This window comes from Stylophora pistillata, chromosome 1, assembly GCF_964205215.1.
Source record: "Stylophora pistillata chromosome 1, jaStyPist1.2, whole genome shotgun sequence".
Lineage (NCBI taxonomy): Eukaryota > Metazoa > Cnidaria > Anthozoa > Scleractinia > Pocilloporidae > Stylophora > Stylophora pistillata.
Window position 1 is genome coordinate 29,710,601 of NC_142519.1, and position 24,973 is coordinate 29,735,573.

General features: G+C 38.9%; 1 protein-coding gene across 3 annotated transcripts in view; it reads right to left on the reverse strand.

Annotated features, from left to right (window-relative positions):
- LOC111331986 (myoferlin) overlaps positions 1-24,973 on the reverse strand; it is a 58,344-nt gene that overhangs the window by 8,434 nt on the left and 24,937 nt on the right. For all 3 annotated transcript variants that reach the window (XR_015999135.1, XM_088754634.1, XM_088754677.1), the window contains exons 28-45: positions 24,228-24,330; positions 23,472-23,599; positions 22,933-23,097; positions 22,189-22,237; positions 21,654-21,731; positions 20,844-21,025; positions 20,057-20,206; positions 19,736-19,843; positions 18,553-18,714; positions 17,731-17,890; positions 17,169-17,236; positions 16,892-16,996; positions 16,087-16,212; positions 15,810-15,929; positions 15,149-15,184; positions 14,695-14,786; positions 13,691-13,861; positions 218-363 (exon numbers count right to left, since the gene is read on the reverse strand). Coding sequence is in view for 2 of the 3 variants with exons in the window: in XM_088754634.1 (XP_088610760.1) it covers positions 218-363; positions 13,691-13,861; positions 14,695-14,786; positions 15,149-15,184; positions 15,810-15,929; positions 16,087-16,212; positions 16,892-16,996; positions 17,169-17,236; positions 17,731-17,890; positions 18,553-18,714; positions 19,736-19,843; positions 20,057-20,206; positions 20,844-21,025; positions 21,654-21,731; positions 22,189-22,237; positions 22,933-23,097; positions 23,472-23,599; positions 24,228-24,330 (2,149 nt within the window). In the remaining variant the exon portion in view is untranslated. The remainder of the gene's footprint in view (positions 1-217; positions 364-13,690; positions 13,862-14,694; positions 14,787-15,148; positions 15,185-15,809; positions 15,930-16,086; positions 16,213-16,891; positions 16,997-17,168; positions 17,237-17,730; positions 17,891-18,552; positions 18,715-19,735; positions 19,844-20,056; positions 20,207-20,843; positions 21,026-21,653; positions 21,732-22,188; positions 22,238-22,932; positions 23,098-23,471; positions 23,600-24,227; positions 24,331-24,973) is intronic.

Genomic DNA, 24,973 nt, shown 5'->3' on the forward strand with positions numbered 1-24,973 from the left:
AACAAGCTCGTTACAATCCGGAATTAAATTTGTATCGAAAGGCTGTGGTGTTGCCGCTTGAAAGCTAACGTTACATATCCAGTAAATGAACGTAGTTTTTAAATGGTATATTATTATCAGTTTCAGGTAAAAATAGGTAACATCGATACAGAGAAATTAGATGCTAGCCACCCTCAGAGGTTAAACAGCTGAGAGTAAGCACATGTCCCCCACTTACCAAAATCTTCCAAGCAGTACGCATCTCCGTGGAATATTACTCTATCGTTACCAATAAATCTTGGTCTATGAAAGTTGTTTGTCTCGCAGTACTTGTCCAGAATCTGCCTTGGTGTGCGAGCGTCACGCCACTTGTTAATACCGGAACTAAAATTAGGTTTCAAAGGAATTAGTCTGAGAGTAATTTTCAAATAAGTGTCGAAAGTATTCCAGAATTGCTTTGGCTTTCCTTTAATTTTAAGTCCAGAAAACTCGCACCACTACGTCAACCGCTCACATTTACACTTAAACCATTCGCTAAATCATCAGTCACGTTTACCCGCGCTTCAAGGAGATCGGTGTTTTTGGTTTTGTTTTGTTTTTTTTTTTACTTTGAGATCTTATTAATTCCTTGCAATATTTTGCTCTGTTCTCACTGGCTGCTGCGATGACTTTCTTCTGGTTTTATGACACCAAGTTAGAATGCAGCTGGAATGCTCTCTATCAAATTTAAAAAATGCACTTCTCAAAAAAGAAACAATAGCGTAACCATGAACTATAAAACACAGAGACTGCTACTCACAAAATCCACAATCAAACCTGAAATACATAGCGTATTAATCACTAACAAAACATAGAGAGCACGCGTATCAGTAACTCAATCACACATAAAACACAGAGCGCGCTTAACACTAACGAAAGAATCAAACGGAAAATACAGAGCGCACTTGTCACTAATGAAACAACTAAACAGAAAATACAGAGCGAGCTTTTCAGTACCAATGAAATCGAACAAGAAATATAGAGCGCGCTTACCACTAACAATACGATCAAACATAAAATACAGAGATCACTTATCACTAACGAAACAATCATACAGAAAATACAGAGCGCACTTATCACTAACGAAACAATCATACAGAAAATACAGAGCGCACTCATCACTAACGAAACAATCATACAGAAAATACAGAGCGCACTTATCACTAACGAAACCAGCAAATAGAAAATGCAGAGCGAGCTTATGATAAAAAAAAAACAAAATACAGAAAATATAGAGCGTGCTTATCACTGGCGAAAAAAATCAAACAGCAAGTGCAGAGCACGCTTATCACAAACGAAACAATCAAACACGAAAATAGAGAGCACTCTTTTCACTAATCAAACAAACAAACATAAAATAGAAAGTTCGCCAATCACTTACAAGACAAAAAAAAGAAAATACGGAGCGCGCTTATCACTAACGAATCAAACAAACAGAAAATGGAAAGGTAATTTGGTTTTATCAACTAAGTTGAAATTGCAAATTGGCCACCGTAAAGAGTTTAAAAAGCTGACATTTCGAGCGTCAGCCCTTTTGTTCGCTCTGACGAAGGGCTAAAGCTCGAAACGTCAGCTTTCCAAACTCTTTACGGTGGCCAATTTAACCCTAACCCCCACCGACGCATCACCACAGTTTCTTTAGAAACTTACCCCCTTTAAAAAATATAAAGCGCCCTCATCACTAACAAAATTTAGAATGTGCTTACTATCACTTAGGAAAAAATCAAACAGAAGATAAAGAGCGCGCTAATCGCTCCAAAACACATAAATAGAAAATAGAGGGCGCGCTCATCACTAAAGAAAAATCAAACAGAAAATGGAGAACACGCTCATCACTAACGAAACAATAAAAAAACAGATAGAGAGCGTACTTCTCACTAAAGAAAAAATCAATTAGAAAACGGGGCGCACTCATCAATAACAAAGCAATCAAACGTAAAAGACAGAGCGCACTTATTTAAAACCGAATCGACCGAACATAAAATACTGAGCACACTTACAACTAACGACACAATGAAACGTAAACTACAAAGACCGCTTAGAATTAATGATGGTAATTGAACTGAGAGGAGTGCTATTTGGACTGAAATCACATGCTTAATTTCAAAATTAAACGAGTGCAAAGCACAAGTTAATTTTAAATCACAAGTATTATTTCAGACCAAAACTGCACGACACGAAGTTCAATTCAGTATTACATTCAATTTTTTAATTGGAAAATTCAGTTGCTCAGATGCAGGATTTTTAGTATATACAAATGTTTTGTCGATCCAGTAGTGACCTGGTTTGTTAAAAGTTGCTAGTATTATTGCAATTTAATTGGCTTCTTTAAAAACGCGATTAGTTTCTTTGCTTTAGTAAACCTTCTTCAATGGTTAAAAAAAGATGTGTTTTAGAGAACGCTTAAAACTGAAAAAAAAACAATCTAACATAAACTACAAAGTCTCCTTAAAACTAAAAAACTACAGAGCACGCTCAGAACCAACGAAATAATCAAAAGTAAACTAGAGAGCGCGCCAAGAACTGACAAAACAATCAGAAGTGAACTACAGAGCGCACTCAGAACTAACGAAAAAAAATCAAATGTAACTAAAACGCACACTTAGACCTGACGAGAACATAAAAAATAAACTACAGCGCAAATCAGAACTAACGAAACAATCAGAAATAAAGTACGTGTACTCACAACTAACGAAAAAATCGAATGTAAACTACAGAGCGCACTTAGATCTAACAAAACAATCAAAAGTAAACTACAGAGCGCACTTAGAACTAACGAAACAATCAAATGTAAACTACGGCGCACACTTAAAACTAACGAAAACAATCAAATGTAAACTAGTGTCCTTAAAGTATCGAAACAATGGAAAGTTCAACACAGAGCGCACTAAGAACGAAACAATCAAATGTGCACTTAAGAGCGCGCTTAGAACTAACGAAACAATCAAATGTTAACTACAGTGCGCGCTTAAAACCAACGAAACAATCAAAAGTAAACTACAGAGCGCGCTCAGAACTAACAAAACAATCAGAAGTAAACTACAGAGCGCGCTTAAAACTAACCAAACAATCAAAACTAAAATGAAGACCGCACTGAAAACAAACAAAACAATCAAAAGTAAACTAAACAGCACACTTGGAACTAACGAAAAAATCACATGTTAACTACAGAACGTACTCATAACAAACCAAACAATCAAACATAAACTGGAGAGGGCGGTCAGAGCTAAAGAAACAATCAAAAGTAAACTACAGAGCGCGCTTACAACTAACGAGACAATCAAAAGTAAACTACAGTGCACGCTTAGAACTAACAAAACAATCAAATATAAAATACAGCCCGCGCTTAAACTATCGAGACAAACAAAAGTTACCTATAGAGCGCGCTTAGAACTAACGAAACAATCAAACATAAATTACAGAGCTTACTTACAGCTAACGAAAAAAATCAGAAGTAAACTACAGTGAGCCTTCAGAACGAAAGAAATAATCAAAACGTGAACTACAAAGCGCGCTTAGAAGTAATTAAACAATCAAATGTAAACTACAGAGCGCTCTTAAAACTAACGCAACAATCTAACGTTACCTACTGTGCACACTTAGAACTTTCGAAACAATCAAATGTACACTACAGAGCAAGCTTAAACTATCAAAACAATCGATCATTAACTACAGAGCGTGCTAAGAACTAACGAAACAATCAAAAGTAGACTACAGAGCGCACTTATAACTAACGAAACATTCAAAAGTAAACCACAGAGCGCGTAGAACTAACGAAACAGTCAATTAAACTACAGTGCGCGCTCCGATCTAACGAAACAATGAAATGTAAAGTACAGAGCGCACTTTCAACTAACGAAACAAACAAATGTAAACTATAGAACGCGCTTAAAACTAACGAAACAATCAAAAGTTAACCAGAAAGCAGACTTAAAACTAACAAAACAGTCTAGTGTAAACTACAGTGCGCACATAGAACTTACGGAACAATTAAATGCAAACTACAGTGAACGCTCAAACTATGGCAACAATCGAAAGATAACTACAGGGTGCCCTTAGAAGTAACGAAACAATCAAAAGTTAACCACAGGGCGCGCTAAGTACTAACCAAAATATCAAAAGTGCACTACACACCACGCTTAGAACAAACCAATCAATCAAGAGTAAACTACAGGGCGCACTTGGAGCTAACGAAACAATCATATGTAAACTAAAATGCGCGCCTAGACTATCGATACAATCGAAAGTTAACTGCAGAGCACACTTAAAACTGACGAAAAAATCAAACATAAGCTACAGTGCACGCTTAGAACTAACGAAACAATAAAAACTTATCTACAGATCGAGCACGCTAAGAACTACCGAAACAATAAAAAGTTAAGTACATAGAGCACTTCGAAATAACGAAACAATCAAATGTAAACTACAGAGCGCACTTAGAACTAACGAAACAATCAAATGTAAACTTCTGAGTGGACTTGGAACTAACAAAACAAATCAAACGCAAACTACAGCGCGCGCATAGAACTAACGAAACAATCAAATGTTAACTTGAGAGCGCGCTCCAAACTAAAAAAAAAAGTAAACTAAAGAGCGCGCTTGGAACTTACGAAACAATCAAATGTAAACTTGATAGCTATAGCGCACTCACAGCGAACGAAACAGTCAAATGTTAACTAAAGAGTGCGCTAAGAACTAATGAAACAATCAAATGTAAACTAGAGAGGGCACTTAGAACTAACATAACAATTAAGTGTAAACTACAAAGCGCACTTAAAACTAACGAAACAATCAAATGAAAACTAAAGAGCGCACTTAAAACTAACAAAACCATCAAGTGTAATCTAAAGAGCGCGCTCAGAACTAACGAGACAATCAGAAGTAAACTTCACAACGCACTCAGAACTAACAAAACAATCAAGTGTAAACTACAGAGGGAACTTAGAACTAACGAAACAATCCAATGCAAACTACAGAGCGCACTTAAACCTAAGGAAACAAGCGTACTTAGAACTTACGAAACAATCAAATACAAACTACAGAGCGCGCTTAGATCCGACGTAACAATTAAATGTAAACTACGGTGCGCACTTAGAACTAACGAAACAATCAAATGTTAACTACAGAGCGCGCTTAGAACTAACCAAACAATTAAATGGAACTTACGAAAAAATCAAATGTAAACTACAGAGCGCGCTTAGAACTAACCAAACAATTAAAGGTAAATTACACAGCGCACTTCGAACTAACGAAACAATCAAACGTAACCTACAATGCACGCTAGCTATTAGAGAGCTTAAGCACCAGACGTTCTTGACAACACGAACGGCAGAGAAGCCGCGTAAGACTGAATCGAGGCCTTCGTTCTTGGCGCGAAATAGGGAGGTTAAGCAGTCGACGTTTTTCAGACACGGACTTCTACCTGTGTTAACATGTCTTTGCTAAAAGATGCTAGAGATATGACCTTAATGAGCAAGGGAATAAGTTTCTTTACCCCACTCTCTTGATAGAATGAATAATTCGTCTTTCATATTTATTAGGCGACTTGAAATTTACCACTTCATAGTTGTGTAAACAATGCGAACAAACGAGCGACCATGAAGTTTTCAATGCATGATCTGGATGCCTAGAGGACCATTTCTCATTTTCTAAATTCGTTAACCACAGCGAGATTTGCTATTCTTATGTTTGTAGTCGGTTGCTCAAAACCTAGCAAGCATGCATACGATATACAATGTGCAGTTACAAAATACAACCGATGCACAAAGACAATCATCTATCTCATTTTGCACTTTGCTGTTGTATCTAAATGTCACTTAAGTATCTTAATTCTAAATTATCGCTCAAAGTAACTTGTGATAAGCTTAAACCCGGTTTAAAAAAATCTTAGTTGTGCATCTGATAATTCAAATGGACATGAAATCAAATGACATAACTCACGCAGACTTGGCGAGATTCTGCCATTGTCGAATCCCGTTTATTCTATCAATTAAGCAAAAACCACTTTACGCGCTACGAAAACGTTTTTTAATCACTTAATGAAAAGCAGAAGAGCTTTTTATGGTTTTGAGTCAATAATTTATCTCCTATGAACAAAATAACAGCATATTTTTGTGGCGTCCTACCTTCAACCTGAAAAGTGGCGTTCTAGCGTCTGCGACGTGACCACGTAAACGTTATGACATGCGCAGTATGTACATAGTTCCTCTAATGACTTCCGGTAGGCGTTCGTGACCTCAAGAACGTCTGGTGCTTAAGCTCTCTATTAAATGTAAAATACAGCGCGCGCCTAAACTATCCAAACCATCGAAAGTTAACTACAGAGAGATCTTGAGGCAAGCATGATTAGCATGTTCTGCACTGATGTCGAGATTGAGCCCGTCCTCCAGGAGCTCACAGGAGAGTAGTTCCCAAGCGGAGCTCCTGACGCTCGCCTTGACCGACATCCATGCCAGAGGCTTTTGGGAAAGGCAAAGGTCAACGTTCTTTGACGTACGGGTATGTTACCCCAACGCTGATTCCTATAGAGACCTGGACCTCAAGCAGATATACAAGCAGCACGAGAACGAAAAGAAGAGATTGTATACGCAAAGAGTGATGAACGTGGAACAGGCAACATTTACACCATTAGTCTTTACAACAGGCGGAATGGGAGAAGAGTGCAAGAGATACCATGACAGGCTGGCAGAGCTAGTCGCAGCAAAGAAAGGTGAGGACTATGCCGCCACTGTCTCTTGGATACGTTCTAAAGTTTCTTTTGCCATCCTTAGGTAGGCCCTGCTCTCTCTTAGAGGGTCAAGAACAGTTAAAGGACAATTAAAAGTAATGTTCAAGAAGCAGAGTTTGAATTAGATAGATGCCTTGCCAAATTCTAGGTCCTGTAATTTTTATATCTTTTTCTCTTATGTGTAAAATGTAGTTTCATGGTTTATCGAGTGTATTGTAAATATGTTTGAATATAAATTATGTAAATACTGAAACGCTCTTTTAGCTTACCTGATCTTATTAAGTGATTGTTATTATTAAGAATTATTTTGGTTTGAAAGCTTCAGTCATTCTTATTTAAAGAATTATTATAGCTGGATTTTGAGCATTGTTCATTGAATTTATAGATTGATTCCACATAGTATTTAGGCTTAGCTTTAGAATCGAGTTGTGTAAAAATGTTAGATAAATTTATGGGTCCTTTAATAAAGATTCCCTAATGTTTATCCAAATTAAACTACAGGGCGCACTTAAAACTGACAAAACAATCAAACGTAAACTACAGCACACACCTAATAGCTAACAGAACAAACAAATGTAAACTAGAGCACGCGCTCAAAACTAACGAAACAATCAAATGTAAACTACAGAGCGCAATTAGAACTAACGAAACAATCAAAAGTAAACTACAGAGAACGCTTAAATTTAACCAAACAATCCAATGTAACCTACAGTGCGAGCTTATACTATCACAACGCTCTAAAGATAACTACAAAGTGAACTTAGAACTGCAAAAACAATAAAAAAATTAACCACAGAGCGCGCTCAAAACTAACAAACCAATCAGAAGTAAACTACAGTGCGTACTCAGAACTAATGGAACAAGAAAATTAACTACATACCGTACTTTGAACTAACCAAGTAATCAAAAGTTAACTACAGAGCGAGAAAAGAACTAAAACAACAATCAAATGTAAATTACAAAGCGCACTTAGAACTAACGAAACAAACAACCGTAAACTACACTGTGCACTTAAAACTAACGAAAAAATCAAAAGTGTACCACAGAGCACGCTTAAAACTAACCAAACAATCAAATGCGAACTAAAGTGCGCACTTAAACTATCACAGCAATCGAACGATAACTACCGACTGCCCTTAGAACTGAACAAACAATCAAAACTTAACTACAGAATGCGCTCAAACTAACGAAAAAATCAGAGGTAAACTACAGCACGCGCTCAGAACTAACGATAAAAATCAAATGTAACCTACAGCGCGCACTCAGAACTAGCCTAACAATCAAATGTAAACTCCAGAGCGCGCTTAGCACTAACGAAACAATCAAATGTAAACTACAGTGTGCACTTAGAACTAACGAAAAACATCAAATGTAAACTACAGCGCACACTTAGAACTAACCAAACAATCCTATATAAACTACAGAGCGCGCAAAAAACTAACCAATCAATCAAATGTAAACTACAGCGCGCACTCAAAACTAACGAAAAAAATCAAATGTAAACAACAGCGCGCACTTAGAACTAACTAAACAATCAAATGTAAACTACAGAGCATGCTAAGAACTAACCAACCAATCAAATGTAAACTACAGCGCGCACTTAGAACTAACAAAACAATCAAATGTTAACTACAGAGCACACACAAAACTAACGAAATAATGCAATGTAAACTACAGAGCACACTTAAAACAAACGAAAAAATCAAATATAAACTACAGCGCGCACTTACAACTAACCAAACAATCAAATGTAAACTACAGATCGCGCTTACAACTAACGAAACAATTAAATGTAAACTACAGTGCGCACCTTGGACTAACGAAAAAATTCAAATGTAAACTACTGTGCGCCCTTCCTACTAAGCAAATAATCAATATAAACTACAGGGGGTGCTAAGAACTAACAAAACCATCAGATGCTACCTACAGAGCGCACCTAAAGCTAACGAAACAATCACATGTAAACTACAGCACTTGCTCAGAACTAACGAAAAAAATCAAATGTCAACTAAAGCGCGCACTTACTAACGAACTAACGAAACAATCAAATATTAAATACAAAGCGCGCAAAGAACTAAAGAAACAATCAAATGTAAGCTACAGTGCGCACATAGAACTAACAAAAAAATCTAATATTAACTACAGGGCGCGAAGAACTAACGAAACAATCAAATGTAAACTACACCGCGCCCTCAGAACTAATGAAAAAAATCAAATGTAAACTACAGCGCGCACTTCCTAACGAACTAACGAAACAATCAAATATTAACTACAGAGCGCGCTAAGAACTAATCAAACAATCAAATGCAAACTACAGTACATGCTTAGAACTAACGAAAAAGATCAAACACGTACTTAGAAGTAACCAACCAATCGAGTGTAAACTACATAGCGCGCTCAGAACTAACCAAACAATCAAATGTAAACTGCAGTGCGCGCTTAGAACTAACGAAAAATATCAAATGTAAACTACAGTGTGCGCTCAGAACTAACGAAAAAAATCAAATGCAAACTACAGCACGCACTTAGAACTAGCCAAACAATCAAATGCAAACTACAGAGCGCGCGTAGAACTAACAAAACAGTCAATTGTAAACTACAGCGCGCGCACTTAGAACTAATGAAATAATCAAATGTAAAATGCAGTGCGCACTTAGAACTAACGAAACAATCACATGTTAACTACAGAGTGCACTAAGAACTAACGAGACAAGGAGGTGTAAACAACAGAACGTACTTAAAACTAACGAAACAATGAAAAGTAAGGTACAAAGCGCGTTTAAAACTAACGTAACAATTAAATATTAAACGATGGAGCGCGCTTAGAACTAACCCAACAATCAAATGTAAACTATAGTGCGTTCTTAGAACTAACGGAACAATCAAATGTAAACTATAGTGCGCGCTAAAACTATCGCAACAATCGAAAGATAACTGCAGTGCGCCTTTAGAACTAACGAAATAATCAAAAGTTAAAGGAGAGGTACTCTAAGAACTAATGAATCAACCAAAGTTAACCACAGAATGCACTTAGAACTAATAAAAAATCAATTCCAAACTACAAAGTGCACGTAGAACAAACGACATAATGCAATGTAAACTGCAGAGCACACTTAGAACTAACAAAACAATCAAAAGTAAACTACAAAGCGCACTCGGAACTACGGAAAAAATTAACTGTAAACTACAGGGAGTATATAGAACTAAAAAAATAATACAATGTAAACTACAGAGCACACTTAGAACTAGCGAAACACTCAAAAGTAAACTATACAGTGCGCTCAGGACTAAGGAAATAATCAAGAGCAAACTACAGAGGGCACTTAAAAGTAACGAAAAAATCAAGTTTGAACTCTAAATCTAAACTACAGAGCGTGCTTACAACTAACGAAACGGTCAAACGCAAACTACACAGCCCACTTAGAACTAACGAAACAATTAGAAGTAAACTACAGCGCGCGCTTAAAATGAACAAAACGATAGAAAGTTAACTACAGAGCGTGCGAAAGACTAACGAAACAATCAAATGCAAACTACAGAGCGCGCTTAGAACTATCGAAACAATGGAAAGTAAACTGTACAGGGCGCGCTAAAAACTAACAAAACAATCAAATGTAAACTACAGAGCGCACTTAGAACTAATGAAACAATCAAATATAAACTACAGAGCGTGCTTACAACTAACGAAACAATCAAACGCATACTACAAAGCCCGCTTAGAACTAACGAAACAATTAGAAGTAAACTACAGCGCGCGCTTAAAATGAACAAAACAATGAAAAATTAACTACAGAGCGTGCTAAAGACTAACGAAACAATCAAATGTAAACTACAGAGCGCGTTTAGAACTATCGAGACAATGGAAAGTAAACTACAGGGCGCGCTGAAAACTAACAAAACAATCAAATGTAAACTACAGAGCGCACTTAGAACTAATGAAACAATCAAATCTAATCGACAGAGCGCACTTAGCACCAACAAAACAATCAAAAGTAAACTACACAGCGCGCTTGCAACTAACCAACAATCAAATGTAAAGTATTTTGCGCGCTTGGCTGCAACGAAACAATCAAAAGTGAACTAAATAGCACACTTAAAAGTAATGAAACAATCAAAACTAAACTACAGAGCTCAGTTAGCACCGACGAAACAATCAAACGTAAACTACACCACGCGTTTAGAACTAACGAAACAATCAAATCTAATCGACAGAGCGCACTTAGTACCAACAAAACAATCACAAGTAAACTACACAGCGCGCTTACAACTAACCAACAATCAAATGTAAAGTATTTTGCGCGCTTAGCTGCAACGAAACAATCAAAAGTAAACTAAAGAGCACACTTAGAAGTAATGAAACAATCAAAACTAAACTACAGAGCTCATTTAGCACTGACGAAACAATCAAACGTAAACTACACCACGCGCTTAGAGCTAACGAAATAATGAAATTTATTACACGACTCGGGCAGTCAGAGAGCCAATAACTAAACTCAACCAATCAAAATGCTCTATTGCCGGTCAATATTCTCTCAGTATTGGACCGGGCACTGTCCCGAATGGTCCCGAATGATACCGCACTTGTGTCCCTTTGAACTTCAATCGTATAATAAATCTCTTATTAAAAAAGCTTGCTCGGGACCGTACTGGAAGAATATCGGCCCTCCGTCTTTTTTGTACAGACCTCGCTGCGCTCGGTCCGTACTGTCAAGACCTCGGGCTGATATTCTCCCAGTGCGGCCCTCGCGCTTGGTCAATAAGATATATGTAGACTACAACACGCGTTTAAACTATCGAAACAATCGAAAGCAAACTAAAGAGCGCGTTTAAACTAACGAAACAGTCAAAAGTTAACTACACAGCGCACTTAGAACTAAAAAAACAATCAAATGTAAACTACAGAGTGCACTTAGAACTAATGAAACCATCAAATGTAAACTACAGAGCGCACTTAGAACTAGCAAAACAATCAAAAGTAAACTACGAAGCGCGCTCGACGGAACTTACGAAACAATCAAATGTAAACTACAGAGCGCGCTCAGAACTAACGAATCAATTAAAGGTAAACTACAGACCGCGCTTAGAACTAACAAAACAATCAAACGTAAACTACAGAGCGCGCTTAAAACTAACGAAACAATCAAATGCAAAGTAAAATGCGCGCTAAGTATTAATGACACAATCAAATGTAAATTCTGAGCGGGCTCAGAACTAACGAAACAATCAAATGTAAACTACAAAAGGGCGCGCTTAGAACTAACGAAACAATCAAACTTGAACTACACAGCCTGCTTAGAACTAACGAAACAACCAAATGGAAACTACAGAGCGTGCTCAGAGCTAAAGAAAAAATCAACAGTAAACTACAGAGCGCGTTCAGAACTAACCAAAGAATCAAACGTAAACTGCAGAGCGCGCTAAGAACTAACGAAACAGTCAAATGTATTCTACAGAGCGCACTTAGAACTGACGAAACAATCAAAAGTAAACTACAGAGCGCACTTGAAACTAACGAAACAGTGGAAAGTAAACTACAGAGCGCGCTTAAAAGTAACGCAACAATCAAATGTTAACTACTGCGCACGCTTAGAAAAAAACAATCAAATGTAAACTACAGAGTGCGCTTAAACTATCGAAATAATCGAAAGTTAACTATAGAGCGCGCTAAGAATTAACGAAACGATCAAATGTAAACTGCAGAGCGCACCTAGAACTTACGAAACAATCAAATGTATACTACAGAGCGCACTTAGAACTAACGAAACAATCAAATGTAAACTAAAGAGTGTCCTTAAAACTAATGAAAGAACCAAACGTAAACTAAAGAGCGTGCTGAGAACTGTGGATACAAACGAAAGTTGACTACAGAGCGCACTTAGAGTTAACGAAACAATCAAAAGTAAACTACAAAGCGTGCTTCACTTAACTTAACTACAGAGCGCGCTAAGAACAAACCTAACCTTGAAATGTAAACTTAAGAGCGCGCTTTGAACGAACGAAACAATCAAATGTTAACTACAGTGGGGGCTTAGAACTAACATAACAATCAAGTGTAAACTACAGTGCGCGCTCAGAACTAACTAAACAATCAAATGTAAACTACAGAGCGCGCTTAGAACTAACGAAACAATCGAATGTAAAATGCAGATCGAGCGCACTTAGAAGTAACGAAACAATCAAAAGTAAACCACAGAGCGCGCTTAGAACTAACGAAACAATCAAGTGTAAAATGCAGAGCGCACTTAGAGGTAACGAAACAATCAAAAGTAAACTACAGAGCGCTCTTAGAACTAACGAAACAATCAAAATAACCTGAAAAACGTAGTAAGAAATAACATAACAATCAAATGTTAACTACTTAGCGCGCTTAGAACTGACGAAACAATCAAATGTAAACTGCTGAGTGCGCTTAGAACTATCATGAAATACAGAGCGCGCTTATCATTATCGTAACAATCAAGCATAGCATACAGAGCGTACTTAAAACGAACGAAACAGTTAAACATAAAATACGCTCGCTAATTACTATTTGATTGATTTATACTATCTTCCTTCGGCATTTTTTTTGTTACCTAAGATAACAGTTCATAAAATGACCGTTGGCTTAGAAAAACTATTTGCTTCGAGCGTCAAACGACCAAACACAAAAGAACAGGTAAGTTATTAACGGTCAGTTTAGTTCATTTGCGTCTAATTTGTGAGGAAAGGGACAGGCCAAGCCGGTAAAATGCAAAGTAAATGAAAGGCATCGTAATCAAAAGAAAATTAATAAAAGGGGCAAGTTTCTAAAGAAGCTATGGTGCATAAAATATCAACTCAGTTGATAAAACCAAAATATCCTATTCATAAGATGTTTTCGATTTTAAAATACAAATTGCTTTTCGATTAACACTTTCAACTTTCCCTCATTATTCTTTTATTTTCTTATTAAATGCTAACACCTACGTGCAGTAGGTTTGGGGAAGGCCACAGATGGCCCCAAACTTCGACAAAAACCGATTTTCCAGATCAACAACCGTCTCTCCAATCTTGTCATCTTTTCCAATCAGATCATAGTCCATCACTGTGACACACAAGTCTTTAGTTATTGGGATGTGGGCTGTCAACTCAAACATCCTTTCAAAACAATAACAAAGCGTAGTGTAAGTGGGTGTTACAGCTCCAGTGCATAGAACGAATTTCATGGACTATACTGGGTAAAAGTGGGTGTAACGACTCTAGCATATAGCGCGAATATCAAGGACTCAACAAAGAACTGTGTCTCTAATGAAGACGGCAAACAATACCATTAGCAGAGACACTTCTTTGTTGCGTTATTAGCTTGCTTTGAATTCACATTTTGCTCATTAGCAACAGCTTTTTGACTGCAAGGCTGTCCTCTGATAGTTTCTGAATGCCACAGATGAACCACTTTTGTCTTTGGGCAACTTCTATTACGTTACTTTGCCAAGAGGTTTTAAAGGCAGGGCGTTTCAGATTCTTGAGACAAGAACAATCAGGCACTTCAGTGATTCTTCTCAAAGCACAGTTTTGCGTTGTTTGTTTGTTTTGTATGATTGTTGGTGGACTGATTAAGTGTTCGCTTATTTACTTTTGTGCTAATTTACTTTTCGTTCCTTTTCTTGTTCGATTTCGTTTTCAAAAGAATTTTTTTTAATTCTTTAACGCTTTAGCCGCTAAGACTCTTAGCTAATATCTCCTTAGAGGGTCACCCCTGATTCAAACCTCAAAGACATGAGAATAGAGGAAATGATCGCCAAACAAAGAAAACTCTTGCTAATATATTAATCCTCCTTGTCACTACCACAGGAAATATACAGAAAACAGTATGGAGAATATGCATGCCAGTGATGCTGTGGAAAGGGTTAGGAGGTTAAGGTAAAATTCCCAGCAACCAGCCACTTCACGTGAAATGGTTTGTCACTAAGATGCAAAGGCGAACAGCTTACTTTCCAAAGACAGGGTTCAGTGTGTTGGGAATGTACTTGTCTTGATCCTTGATCTTAGTTTTACCGAGAGATACGATCAAATACGGATCAGCCTGTTGGAAAAGGATAAGATAATTTCAATCACAGGAACATCACTCAGCTTTTAAAAGATCTTACACATCCTATAACACACAAAAAAAACACAGATGTGATGCGACTGAAAGGTTTCACTCGAGAGAGGTAACACCAGGTTACCTGGGAACAATTGCTGCACGGTGTAAGTTGCGAGTTCCGCAACTGAGCAAACGCTCTAACGAAACGTGAAATGATCTGTCTGCACCAAGGATGACGAAGATTTTATCATAAGGTGAGAATACATAAAAGCCCCCGTCTCTCCCTCCCCGTCCCCACCTTGTTTGTCACTCTGATTTCATTCAACCTTGCAAATCACATACGAAAAAGAAGAAATACTCACTAGACCATTGGGATCCATGGGTTGAAGGTCAATAGCCTAATGTAAAGAAAGCAAAAGACAATTGAATGTCTCAAACTCATGATCGAGTACACCTTAATGACAAGAAAATAAAGCTATTACCAAAGCTATGATGTCCATAATGTTCGCTTAATAAAAGATATTATATATACAAGGCTAAAAGATTAGGAAAAAATTATTAAAATGTTTAAACCAAACGTTTTCTGCTGTTTGCCATCATCAGGGTTGAAAATAATGACCGTCCGTACATACATAAATATCTTATGTGATTCCCGATGGAAAAAGTTTGGAGACATAAGAAATAACTTGTTTGTTCAAACTGGGGCGGAATTGTTGCAAAACACTTGCGGGAAAATCCATCACATTCTTTCTCCTCAGCAGAAACATTCCACAAGCGTAGGATCGTCGAGGGGCTAATGATCCAATCCTAAGGGATGTTCCTTACCATCGTATTGGGTTTTTATCGGCGAAGCGGACATACACTCCCTAAAATCTGTTCTCATCTGGCGACACGCATTAAGACGAAAATATTTCATAGAACATTGGTTTGATCGAAAACGAGGAAGGAGGTCCTAGTTGCATTATTCTAAAGCGCTCTCCGTAAAATAAGCTATAAACCTAAACAAGGCGTCTTAAAACTAACCTTTATGACGTAAATTCTGACCAGACATTCAACCGGTTCGCTGGGAGGCAAGTTTCTCAGGATACGAGGTGGCAGGGGGAGATTTGGGTCGCTTGGTAACGGGTAGACATGAAATGCTCCCTAAAACCGCAACAAACACAGGTTTGGTCCGAAAGATATCTATTCAGTTCACCTCACGACAAGCCGACATCAAACTGGCCTGTTTGGCATCTCGTGTCAAACCTGGGCTCGAGGACCGTCGCTCGAGGTTCACCCCCTCTCAATTTAGCGTAAGTACCTTAAATTCGCCAACAACTGTGGCGTCCTCTCCGGGTTTAGCTTTTCCACGATGAAATTCAAATGTCTTCACCATGTCTTGGAACTTTTCATAAACGTCCACTTTTTCAAGCTCTTTTTCGTACACCTAAAAAAGAAACAAGAACAACAGAACGAACACATCCACCTGTTATTCTTCTCACTGATCATGATCAGTTATTTTCATAATTGAAGTTAAGCACTGATGGGAGAACATTGTGATCATTATCCTAAAGTATGATGCTAGACGTAACCCCCCCTCCCACCCCTCCCCTCCACTTCCCAAGATTATGTTAGACTTCTCGAACATCGGATTTTTACTCCTGAAGGGGGTGGGGAGAGGATGTGTCTTACAAAGAATATGACGCAATTACCCCGCAGGGCTGAAACTCAAACTTCTTCAACCCTTTAACTCTCAAGATCTGATTGTTAATTCTCTCCTCTGGCCTCTATACATTTTCTTGTAAATTAGTAACGAGAATTTGGTGTTAGATCAAGATAACAACTTCTCCGTAAGAAGTGCAAGTTTGAGTTATCTCAGGACCTATTTGCTAGATAATGTATAAATACTAGTAGAAAAAGTTACATATTACTCACTCTTGGGTGTTAAACTGAGGGTGAAAAAGAGCAATCTAAATAATGCATTTCCGGCAATTTGTGAAGTAAAGCACTCTCTATAAAACCCACAACGTATTTCCATAGCAGAATTAACATTGGACGTGCCAAACGTGGGGTGTTAGAAAGTGATAACACTATGGACGAGCAACAATTATTACATAATAACGTACAATAATCTTGTCGTAGCCACGCGCTATGTAATCTCCGCATTTATCGTAATCACCCAGTGAGGCGTAGTACTTGGACCACCAGTCAATGTCCTCTTCAACCAATTCCTGCCCTCAAAAATAAACAGGATTAAATTATTTATCAACAGACCTTAGACAGAAAATTCAATAACTTTTTCTATAAGCGGCTGTGATGGTGTAGGCTATCCTACACGTGCAGTTCAGCAAAGGATCACAAAGAGAAGTATAAATTCAAACAACATTTTCTCGTTCATCTCACCGTTTTGTCTCTCTCGTCAGCGATGTCAAGTAAGAAAGAACCAGAGTCTTCATCTTTGGCTGCATCGGCTGCGAAGAGAGTCAAATGTACCATTGAATGGTTTCTTATGCCAAATGATTACAGCTATGAACCACGTTTCAAGCAAACTTCAAACTTGAACCACAAACAATTCCCTTTCGATAGTAGACACTTGTAATGAGATTTGCTTTCCCATCGGTACACTTCGTTGAGAGAAAAATTTATCCAAAGCAAGAGAAAATTTAGTAAACGGAAAGAACAGATTATCTTTTAAGAGACAGAGAGATTTGTTTGTTTTGTGTTTTTGGTTTTGCAGCTGGCTCTCCCTCTCTCTCCCTCTCTCTCTCCCTCCCTCCCGTAAAGAATGGACGGCATATTTAAAAGATCAATCAAATTTACCAGAAGTAAGCTAGTTCGTCTCGCCTTAGGGAAAATCTTACTGGAAGAAACCTCAACTGGAGGGATCATGCGTCAAAAAAGTGAGGTGCGACTGAGGTGGCAGCTGTTACCCACTGGGGAAGTATTTTCCTCCTTCAACACCAACCTTCATCTTCACCCACATCGTTATCGTCGAGAGGCAAGCACCTGAAGGGCTGCAGTGACTTGATGCAGTGAACGCCAACAACAGGTCGACGGCCAAACGAACGGTTATCCCGCACTTTGATATTCATGGGTGGAGTATAGAGTTCCTCTTTAGGAAGGTACTAAAATGGAGGGGAAAAAAATCATCCTGGATATAAAGGAGTTTTAATAATTTTTCCAATAGGCGTGATCAAGTTTCAGCCTGAATATCAATAATTAGAGGCATTTAACCGACACTAATGTCTTTGGAAAAGAAAGTTGAACAATCAAAATGGGATACTGGAAAAGTTGACGCTCGTTTGGGTCAGCCGCTGTATCTCTCTGTCGGCAAATACCTTGTTAAAAGTTATTCGGTTTTATCAACTGAGTCGATAATGTCAATTGCCCACCGTAAAGCTGACGCTTAAGCTGACGTTACGAGCGTTGGCCCTTTATCAGATAGAACACAGCCTCAAAATCATTCTGACACACCAATTCCTCTATTTGCTCTGACGAGGGGCTAACGCTCGAGACGTCAGCTTTGAAACTCTTCACGGTGGCCAATCTACATTATCAACTCAGTTGATAAAACCAAGTCATCTCGTAATACCTCCACCAACGCAGCATGACAGATTCTTTAGAAACCAAATCCCTTTTAACAGTAATTAAATACTAGAAATTCCAAATGACTTCATAGCATATTACGTTATCCTGGTTGATCAGACCAAGTATGACTAATACCCAACAAGAATCACATCTACAACAATAACGGTGATCCTAAGCGCACAAGCCAGGCCTTCCTTACCGTGTCAAAAAAAAACAGCGGTTCATCAAAGTTTGGATTTTTCTGAGTGTTCTTAATAGTCGACGATTGAATCACTTGACCTCCGCACTCGAACTCGATACTTGGCGAGGAGACATTAGCCAGCTGAAACTTCTTCATGTTGCGAACGCCCCAGCATAAGACCTGTCATGAATAGAGAAAAATGTAGGTGAAAACGAAATTGCTTAAGTTTAATGTGTAAACCCCCTCCGCCTGTCCTTCGAATGGCTCCACCACTTAAAAACAGAGCCATTGCTGTAGAGTGGTATGAAAATGTCGCCTTGCAAGAATTTTTATTTGTTAAAGGAGTATGGCTAGATGTCGTGACTAGTCTTGTGGATTGTCGAGTTTATGAAATCACTATGGATGTAAACAAAAACCTAAGAAACAAGAACTGAAGACATCAACAGGTAACAAGAATGGCAAACAATAAACCACAACTTGAAAAATTTGGCTGTAATTTTTTTTGAATATACAAATTTAGAGTGGACTATAGTTTCAGGTCTTTAAGTGATTTTCATCTAATTTCTCTTCACAATATCACCCCAGAATCACACATTAAGGTCAGGAGAACGCAGAAAATGATCACCAACAAGGCAGCTCTAGACTGCTAAATATATATATCTTATTAACCTAGCGCGAGGGCCGTACTGGGAGAATATCGGCCCGAAGTCTTGACAGTACGGACCGAGCGCAGCGAGGTCTGTACAAAAAAGACCGAGGGCCGATATTCTTCCAGTACGGTCCCGAGCAAGCTTGGTTAATAAGAGATTTATTATACGACTGAAGTTCAAAGGGACACAAGTGCGGTATCATTCGGGACCATTCGGGACAGTGCCCGGTCCAATACTGAGAGAATATTGACCGGCGATAGAGCATTTTGATTGGTTGATTTTAGTTATTGGCCCTCTGACTGCCCGAGTCGTGTAATAAATTCAATTATCCTTGTCAGTACCATGGGAAATAAATACTTTATAGAAAACAGTTTGGAGGATATGCGCCCTGATGTGAGGATGTGAAGGGTTAAACGCGTTTCGACCGAAGAACCTCGGAAGTCAAAAGAATCTATTTGAGTTGATAAACAAACTGCGCGCTATAAAAAGTAAAGTTTACTAGCTTGCTACTAACATACATACACGTAGATTAGCGGTACTGGTTTTCATACCTCGATAGCTGTGCGCTGCACAGCTGGTCTGATTCCACTTGGTACAATGAACAATGACGATTTGTGTTCTTTGGTGGGCGGGAAGTAAGGTAAGTCAGTTCCCTCGTCCTTTTGAGTAGACAACAAATAAAACAAGCACATAAAGGTCTGTAGCATGCAGTTAACTTAGTTACACTCTTCCTTGACTTGAAAGGAAGAGAGCGAGTTCTAGCAGGACGTTTGGTCTACCAAGAGATACAACTACACTCGATTATTAAAGGCAAACTGCTACTAAGGATAACAAAAAATAAAACTCCTCACCAGACATACCACAACACTTACCAGAAAGAGCTCGAACGCAACCAGAATTTCCCCCCCATCTTCCGTGCCTTTTTCCACCGTTTCCCAAAGAAGTCTTGGAGCTGGCGGTCCCTGACCATTTAGTTTAACAACAGGTGACTCCACAGAGCGACCCATAAACTCATCTCTACCCTGGTAAGTGACAACACGTATTAACATTGAAAAGAATGTTAAAAAAAATCAAGAACATTCAAGTTCGGGAGCTTAACTTCAATTCTCATAAGAGGAGCAGACCTAGCAGACTTCACCTCCTCTTCATTATGGATACGAACCCATCTGTTCCTCTTTTTCCTTCCCTTTGTCAATCTTGGACTCTTCCTTTCTTGTCTTCTTGACCTCGTCGCTATATTTGAACCCGTCTAATTACACTCGACTGATATGAACTGTTAACACGTCTGTGATGACGACTTCCGCTTAAGCTGTCGAAACGTTAGTCACTGACTACCACCGACAACAATCCTTCTTGGGACTAGGTAATTTTGGTTTTATCAACTGAGTTGATAATGTAAATTAGCCACCGTAAAGAGTTCCAAAGCTGACGTTTCGATCGTTAGTCCTTCGTCAGAACGAATCTACCCTCCAGACTACACTATCACATGCTACACTTGGGTTCAAACAATGAACTGACAAAATCAGGGTGAAGAAGGATCTATGAAGGGTATTCTTATATATACTACGCAGTAATGCATGCATAGAGATATCCTTTCCCCAGACAGTGACATTTAAGATACTACTCAATAGCACAAAGTTGTCACCATTGCCATCTTACCACAGGATCTTGATCAAAGAGTTCCAAGACAACATGTGGAGGTGAAGCCTGAGTGATTTCAGGACTGCCGTAGATGTATACATTTTCAAAGATAAGCGTCTGGTCCCAAGTGGGACATAGTGTGCGGTGAATGATCTCCGATACCTGACTCTGAGTACCAAAAGAAACGCGCACGTAGGGATCTAAATAGAGCAAATAAATTCCATTACTTAAGAAGTTGATTGAATCCGTGGCTCCGGTCACTTCGCCGATGTGTCAACTCGCCGTCACCACTGGTCAATTCGTCGACACTTAATTTGGTTTTATCAACTAAGTTGATAAAGTAAATTGGCCACCATAAAGGTTTTAAAAGCCCTTCGTCAGAGCGAACTGATAAAACCAAATTACCTTGTTAACCCTACCGACGCAGCACCACAGTTTCTTTAAAAACTTACCCCTTTATTCATTCGTCGATACTTACTTTTGTTACTCCATTTTTTAGATCTAACAAGACCACTATCGGCCAGTCGATCTACGGTGCCGGCAAGTTGGTTGCAGGTACGTTGACACGAAGTGACAGGGAACCGAATGGAACACATTTTCGTACAAATGTCCAACACTGTTACGCTGAAATTTCAGACTACACATATTTCCGCAATCAAGGTTTGAACACTCCCCATCTCCACTCGAGTTCCCAGGTGCAGATCACATTTAATTCTTTTGCTTCAGCTAACGCTGTATCATATCACAATCCCTGAGGCTGCTGAAGAACTAGCAATAATTAAAGTCCGGATATTTTGCCACTGAATCGTCCTTGGCACGTTAACTCACCGGACAATCCGTCGGGATCTGCGGGTAAAAGATCCCGCCCTTGAAATAGGTACACTCTCAGCTGATACTTGTGAGGTTCTGTAAGACAACCACGGATGCAAACGAATGTAAACGAATACATCGACAACTGAGGGAAGGTCATAGGAGATAATCTGTATCAGTGAAAGGGGCCGACAAGTGTATATCATTACAAAATTCCTTGAAACAAGAACAAATTATTAATTTTTGTGGCTTAAATGTTCCGTGAAATATGAAACAAGTCGCCAAGGGCTGTAAAGGTTAGCTTTACTGTTGACAATAAACGAAACCAGAGTCATACAATGATATGTAGATTATAGTTAAACATTCTACATCCCTTGGTAAATTACTCCTTTAAAACAATCAACTTGGTCAGGGAATAAAAAGGTATGCTTTTCTTCAAGTTGGATATTTTGGCTTTTCTCAGTGAAGGACAATAACGTGTAAGGAGAATTTACTTTTTCCAGAAATTTGTAGCTATGCGAAAGTTAAATACTGCATGAGCCATCTTACGTACTTTCAAATGTGATGAACATCCGAGGAACCATCATAATTCCCTTTCTACCCTGTTTAAAAGAGTTATTATTCTTCAGTTAGCATTCCACCTAACACTCAGAGTAACTTCTGTCTGGTCCAGTCGAAAGCTGGCGACTATGACTGGTACGAACAAAGTTAATTGATCCAGATCAGAAAATTTTAGCCATCTCTGATTATATTAAATTGATTATAACAAGTTATCTTAAGTTCAGTTTTAAAGCCGCTAAAAAAAGAATCCTTGCTTCTTCTATCCGTAAAGCAAAGTTTCTATCTTTTATAAATTTAGTGAGGTTTTGCAGCTAGAAAACGGTTTTCAGTAAATAAAGAAAAGGAAGTCACACGAGCCAGACTGGAGCCAGATGAGAAAAATTCTGTGCACTTGTCCGCTAGACCATACCACCACCGCTTATCCCAATATCTGTGGTATTGAACGAATAAGCGTTTTGCTTCCTTCCCTTGATAAAACATTAACCCACCGCAAGCCACCCGACCCCACCAGACTCCCACCCCTTTCTCCCTGTATTTCATCAGATGTTTCGCTGACATTTGCCAGTACTCATGTATACACCTTGAAGGAGAGAAGTGCCTTGAGAGCTAGGTGTCTTGTCCAAGAACAAAACATATTGACTAGACCAGGACTCTCGATCTGATATCCAAGGAAACACTAACAACAACAAAGACTTTGGGTCTACTCAACATTGAAAGCACTCTTCGATCTACAAACCTCGTCCGAAATTTGAAACACAGCTGGCGCTGTTGGATCTGTTTGAACCATTTTCCGATGCCATCTTCGACGCCGAACCAAATCTCGTGTGCGGCATTTGCTGTGAAACTTTGATGAGAACACTGCGGCATATTCCCAGCCTTCCGTGTCGACCTTTTCCTGGCCCTACAGAACACAGATAATGCACTTTTATTATGTATACACACCGTGCGCAGTGAAAACACCATTTATATCGACCTGCGTGAAGATGTCGATGTCGTCATGGTAACCGGATTCATCAACATGGCGGTTTTGCTTTCCACTCGAGGTTTTCTTTTAATTCACAATCATTGACTGATAAGGAGGAATTTAACTTTTTAGAAGAGTAAACTATTCTTGTTATGAATACTTGTTTTAGTCGTGGCGGGAGTTGAAATTTCTTTTCGGAGGGCTGAGTTTGGAGTGATGAAAGCATATCTTCTTCAAAGTCTGCTGAAATGATTCACTGTGTTATTTCCCTAAGATAATTCCCCAAGTTTAATATACAAGCACTTTTGTACCTTTTCTTCTTTGTCCGTACTCTTAACCAAGCTTCTGCTGCGAACCCATCTCCTTCTCCTCGACATGTGATAAGTTTTCTCCACTGCCACATAACTACCCACACTTATGTCCACAGTGTATTCCCAACCTAACGACAAACGAAAAAAGTAACAGCCCTGATATAAATGCCATAACAACAAGACCTTCCTCTTATAAAAGCATTCGTTCGAAAAGCTTCGACTTTATTTGGGTGAGACAAACGTTTACCAAGACCGATTGATCCTTTTTTCCCTAACATCAGTCTGCATATTCTCCATGTTGTTCTTTTTATATTTCCAAAGGTACTGAAAAGAATTTGTTCAACAATCAAGAGCTTTTTTAGTTGGTGATCATTTCCTTTATTCTCCTGACCTTAATGTTTGATTCAGGGGTGATATTGTAAGGAGAAATTAGATGCTGGTCACTCTTAGGGGTCAAAGAGTTAATTATAGAGTAATTCACTTTGACTTCGGTCGTCGACTACAAAAGATGTTCTCCGTTTTGGTTCCAGCGCGGGACAAAGAAAAAAGGTGAGTCTCACACGAGGAATCGAGCAAAAGACCCTCGGACTCTGCGCTCCGATCCTGTACCACTGAGCTACAGAGAACTCGATGGTGAGCTACGTCACAGAGAGCAAAATCAGATAATTTTGCCTACGATTCCTTGGGGCGACTCAGCTCAGCTCTTTCCTCTGTGACAAAATAGATCGTATCTCTCTTTATCAATTATCTTGTTACCGTCTTCGTCCACCGCCCTGTTGGTGTCAACGCTCCATTCTGAAGTCCACTCCCAGCCTTCAGGGGCAACTATCGAATCCTTATCAGTGGCAGCATTTTCGTGCTAAAAATAGAATGATTATAAGACGTGCTTATCCATTTACGATAAATTGCAGCCGAGAGTGTCGTTGTTTTTAGGAAGCTAAATGCAATTTAGGTAAGGCTGAAACCGAGGCAAGGTAGCGGTTCCCCCAGTATGTTGTGGGGGGGGGGGAGGGGGGCTTTAGGGAAGTTTGAAAGGACATAGCGCTGTTCTTCCGCTCAATTTGCTTTGAAATGTTACTTCTTTTCCCTCCTTCCCTTCCATTTGAACGGTAAGTACTCATTCCACACACCTGTTGGTCGGTCTGGTGTTGACAAGTGCTCGAAGGAAGAATGAGGCTTGACTGCCACGGTGACCTCTTTCAGTTGCTATTCCCTTAAAAGCACCTACTCTACTCTACTTTTTTTTAAGACACAGAGAACTTGATTTTAAAACTGAATGTGGGGAATGTTCATCGAGGTTCTCATTTTCCGTAATCTACCCTCTTTGTGTGTAAAAAGATAAAAAAAGTTACGCCGCGAAACACCGGTGCGAAAGAAAGCAGGGACATTTTACCACATGATCGCACATCTTAAAAACATCTGCACTACGTTATACCAGTAAAAACGCATAAAAGCTCCATTGTATACATACCCACTGGAAAACATGACACTCTTTAGGTTTG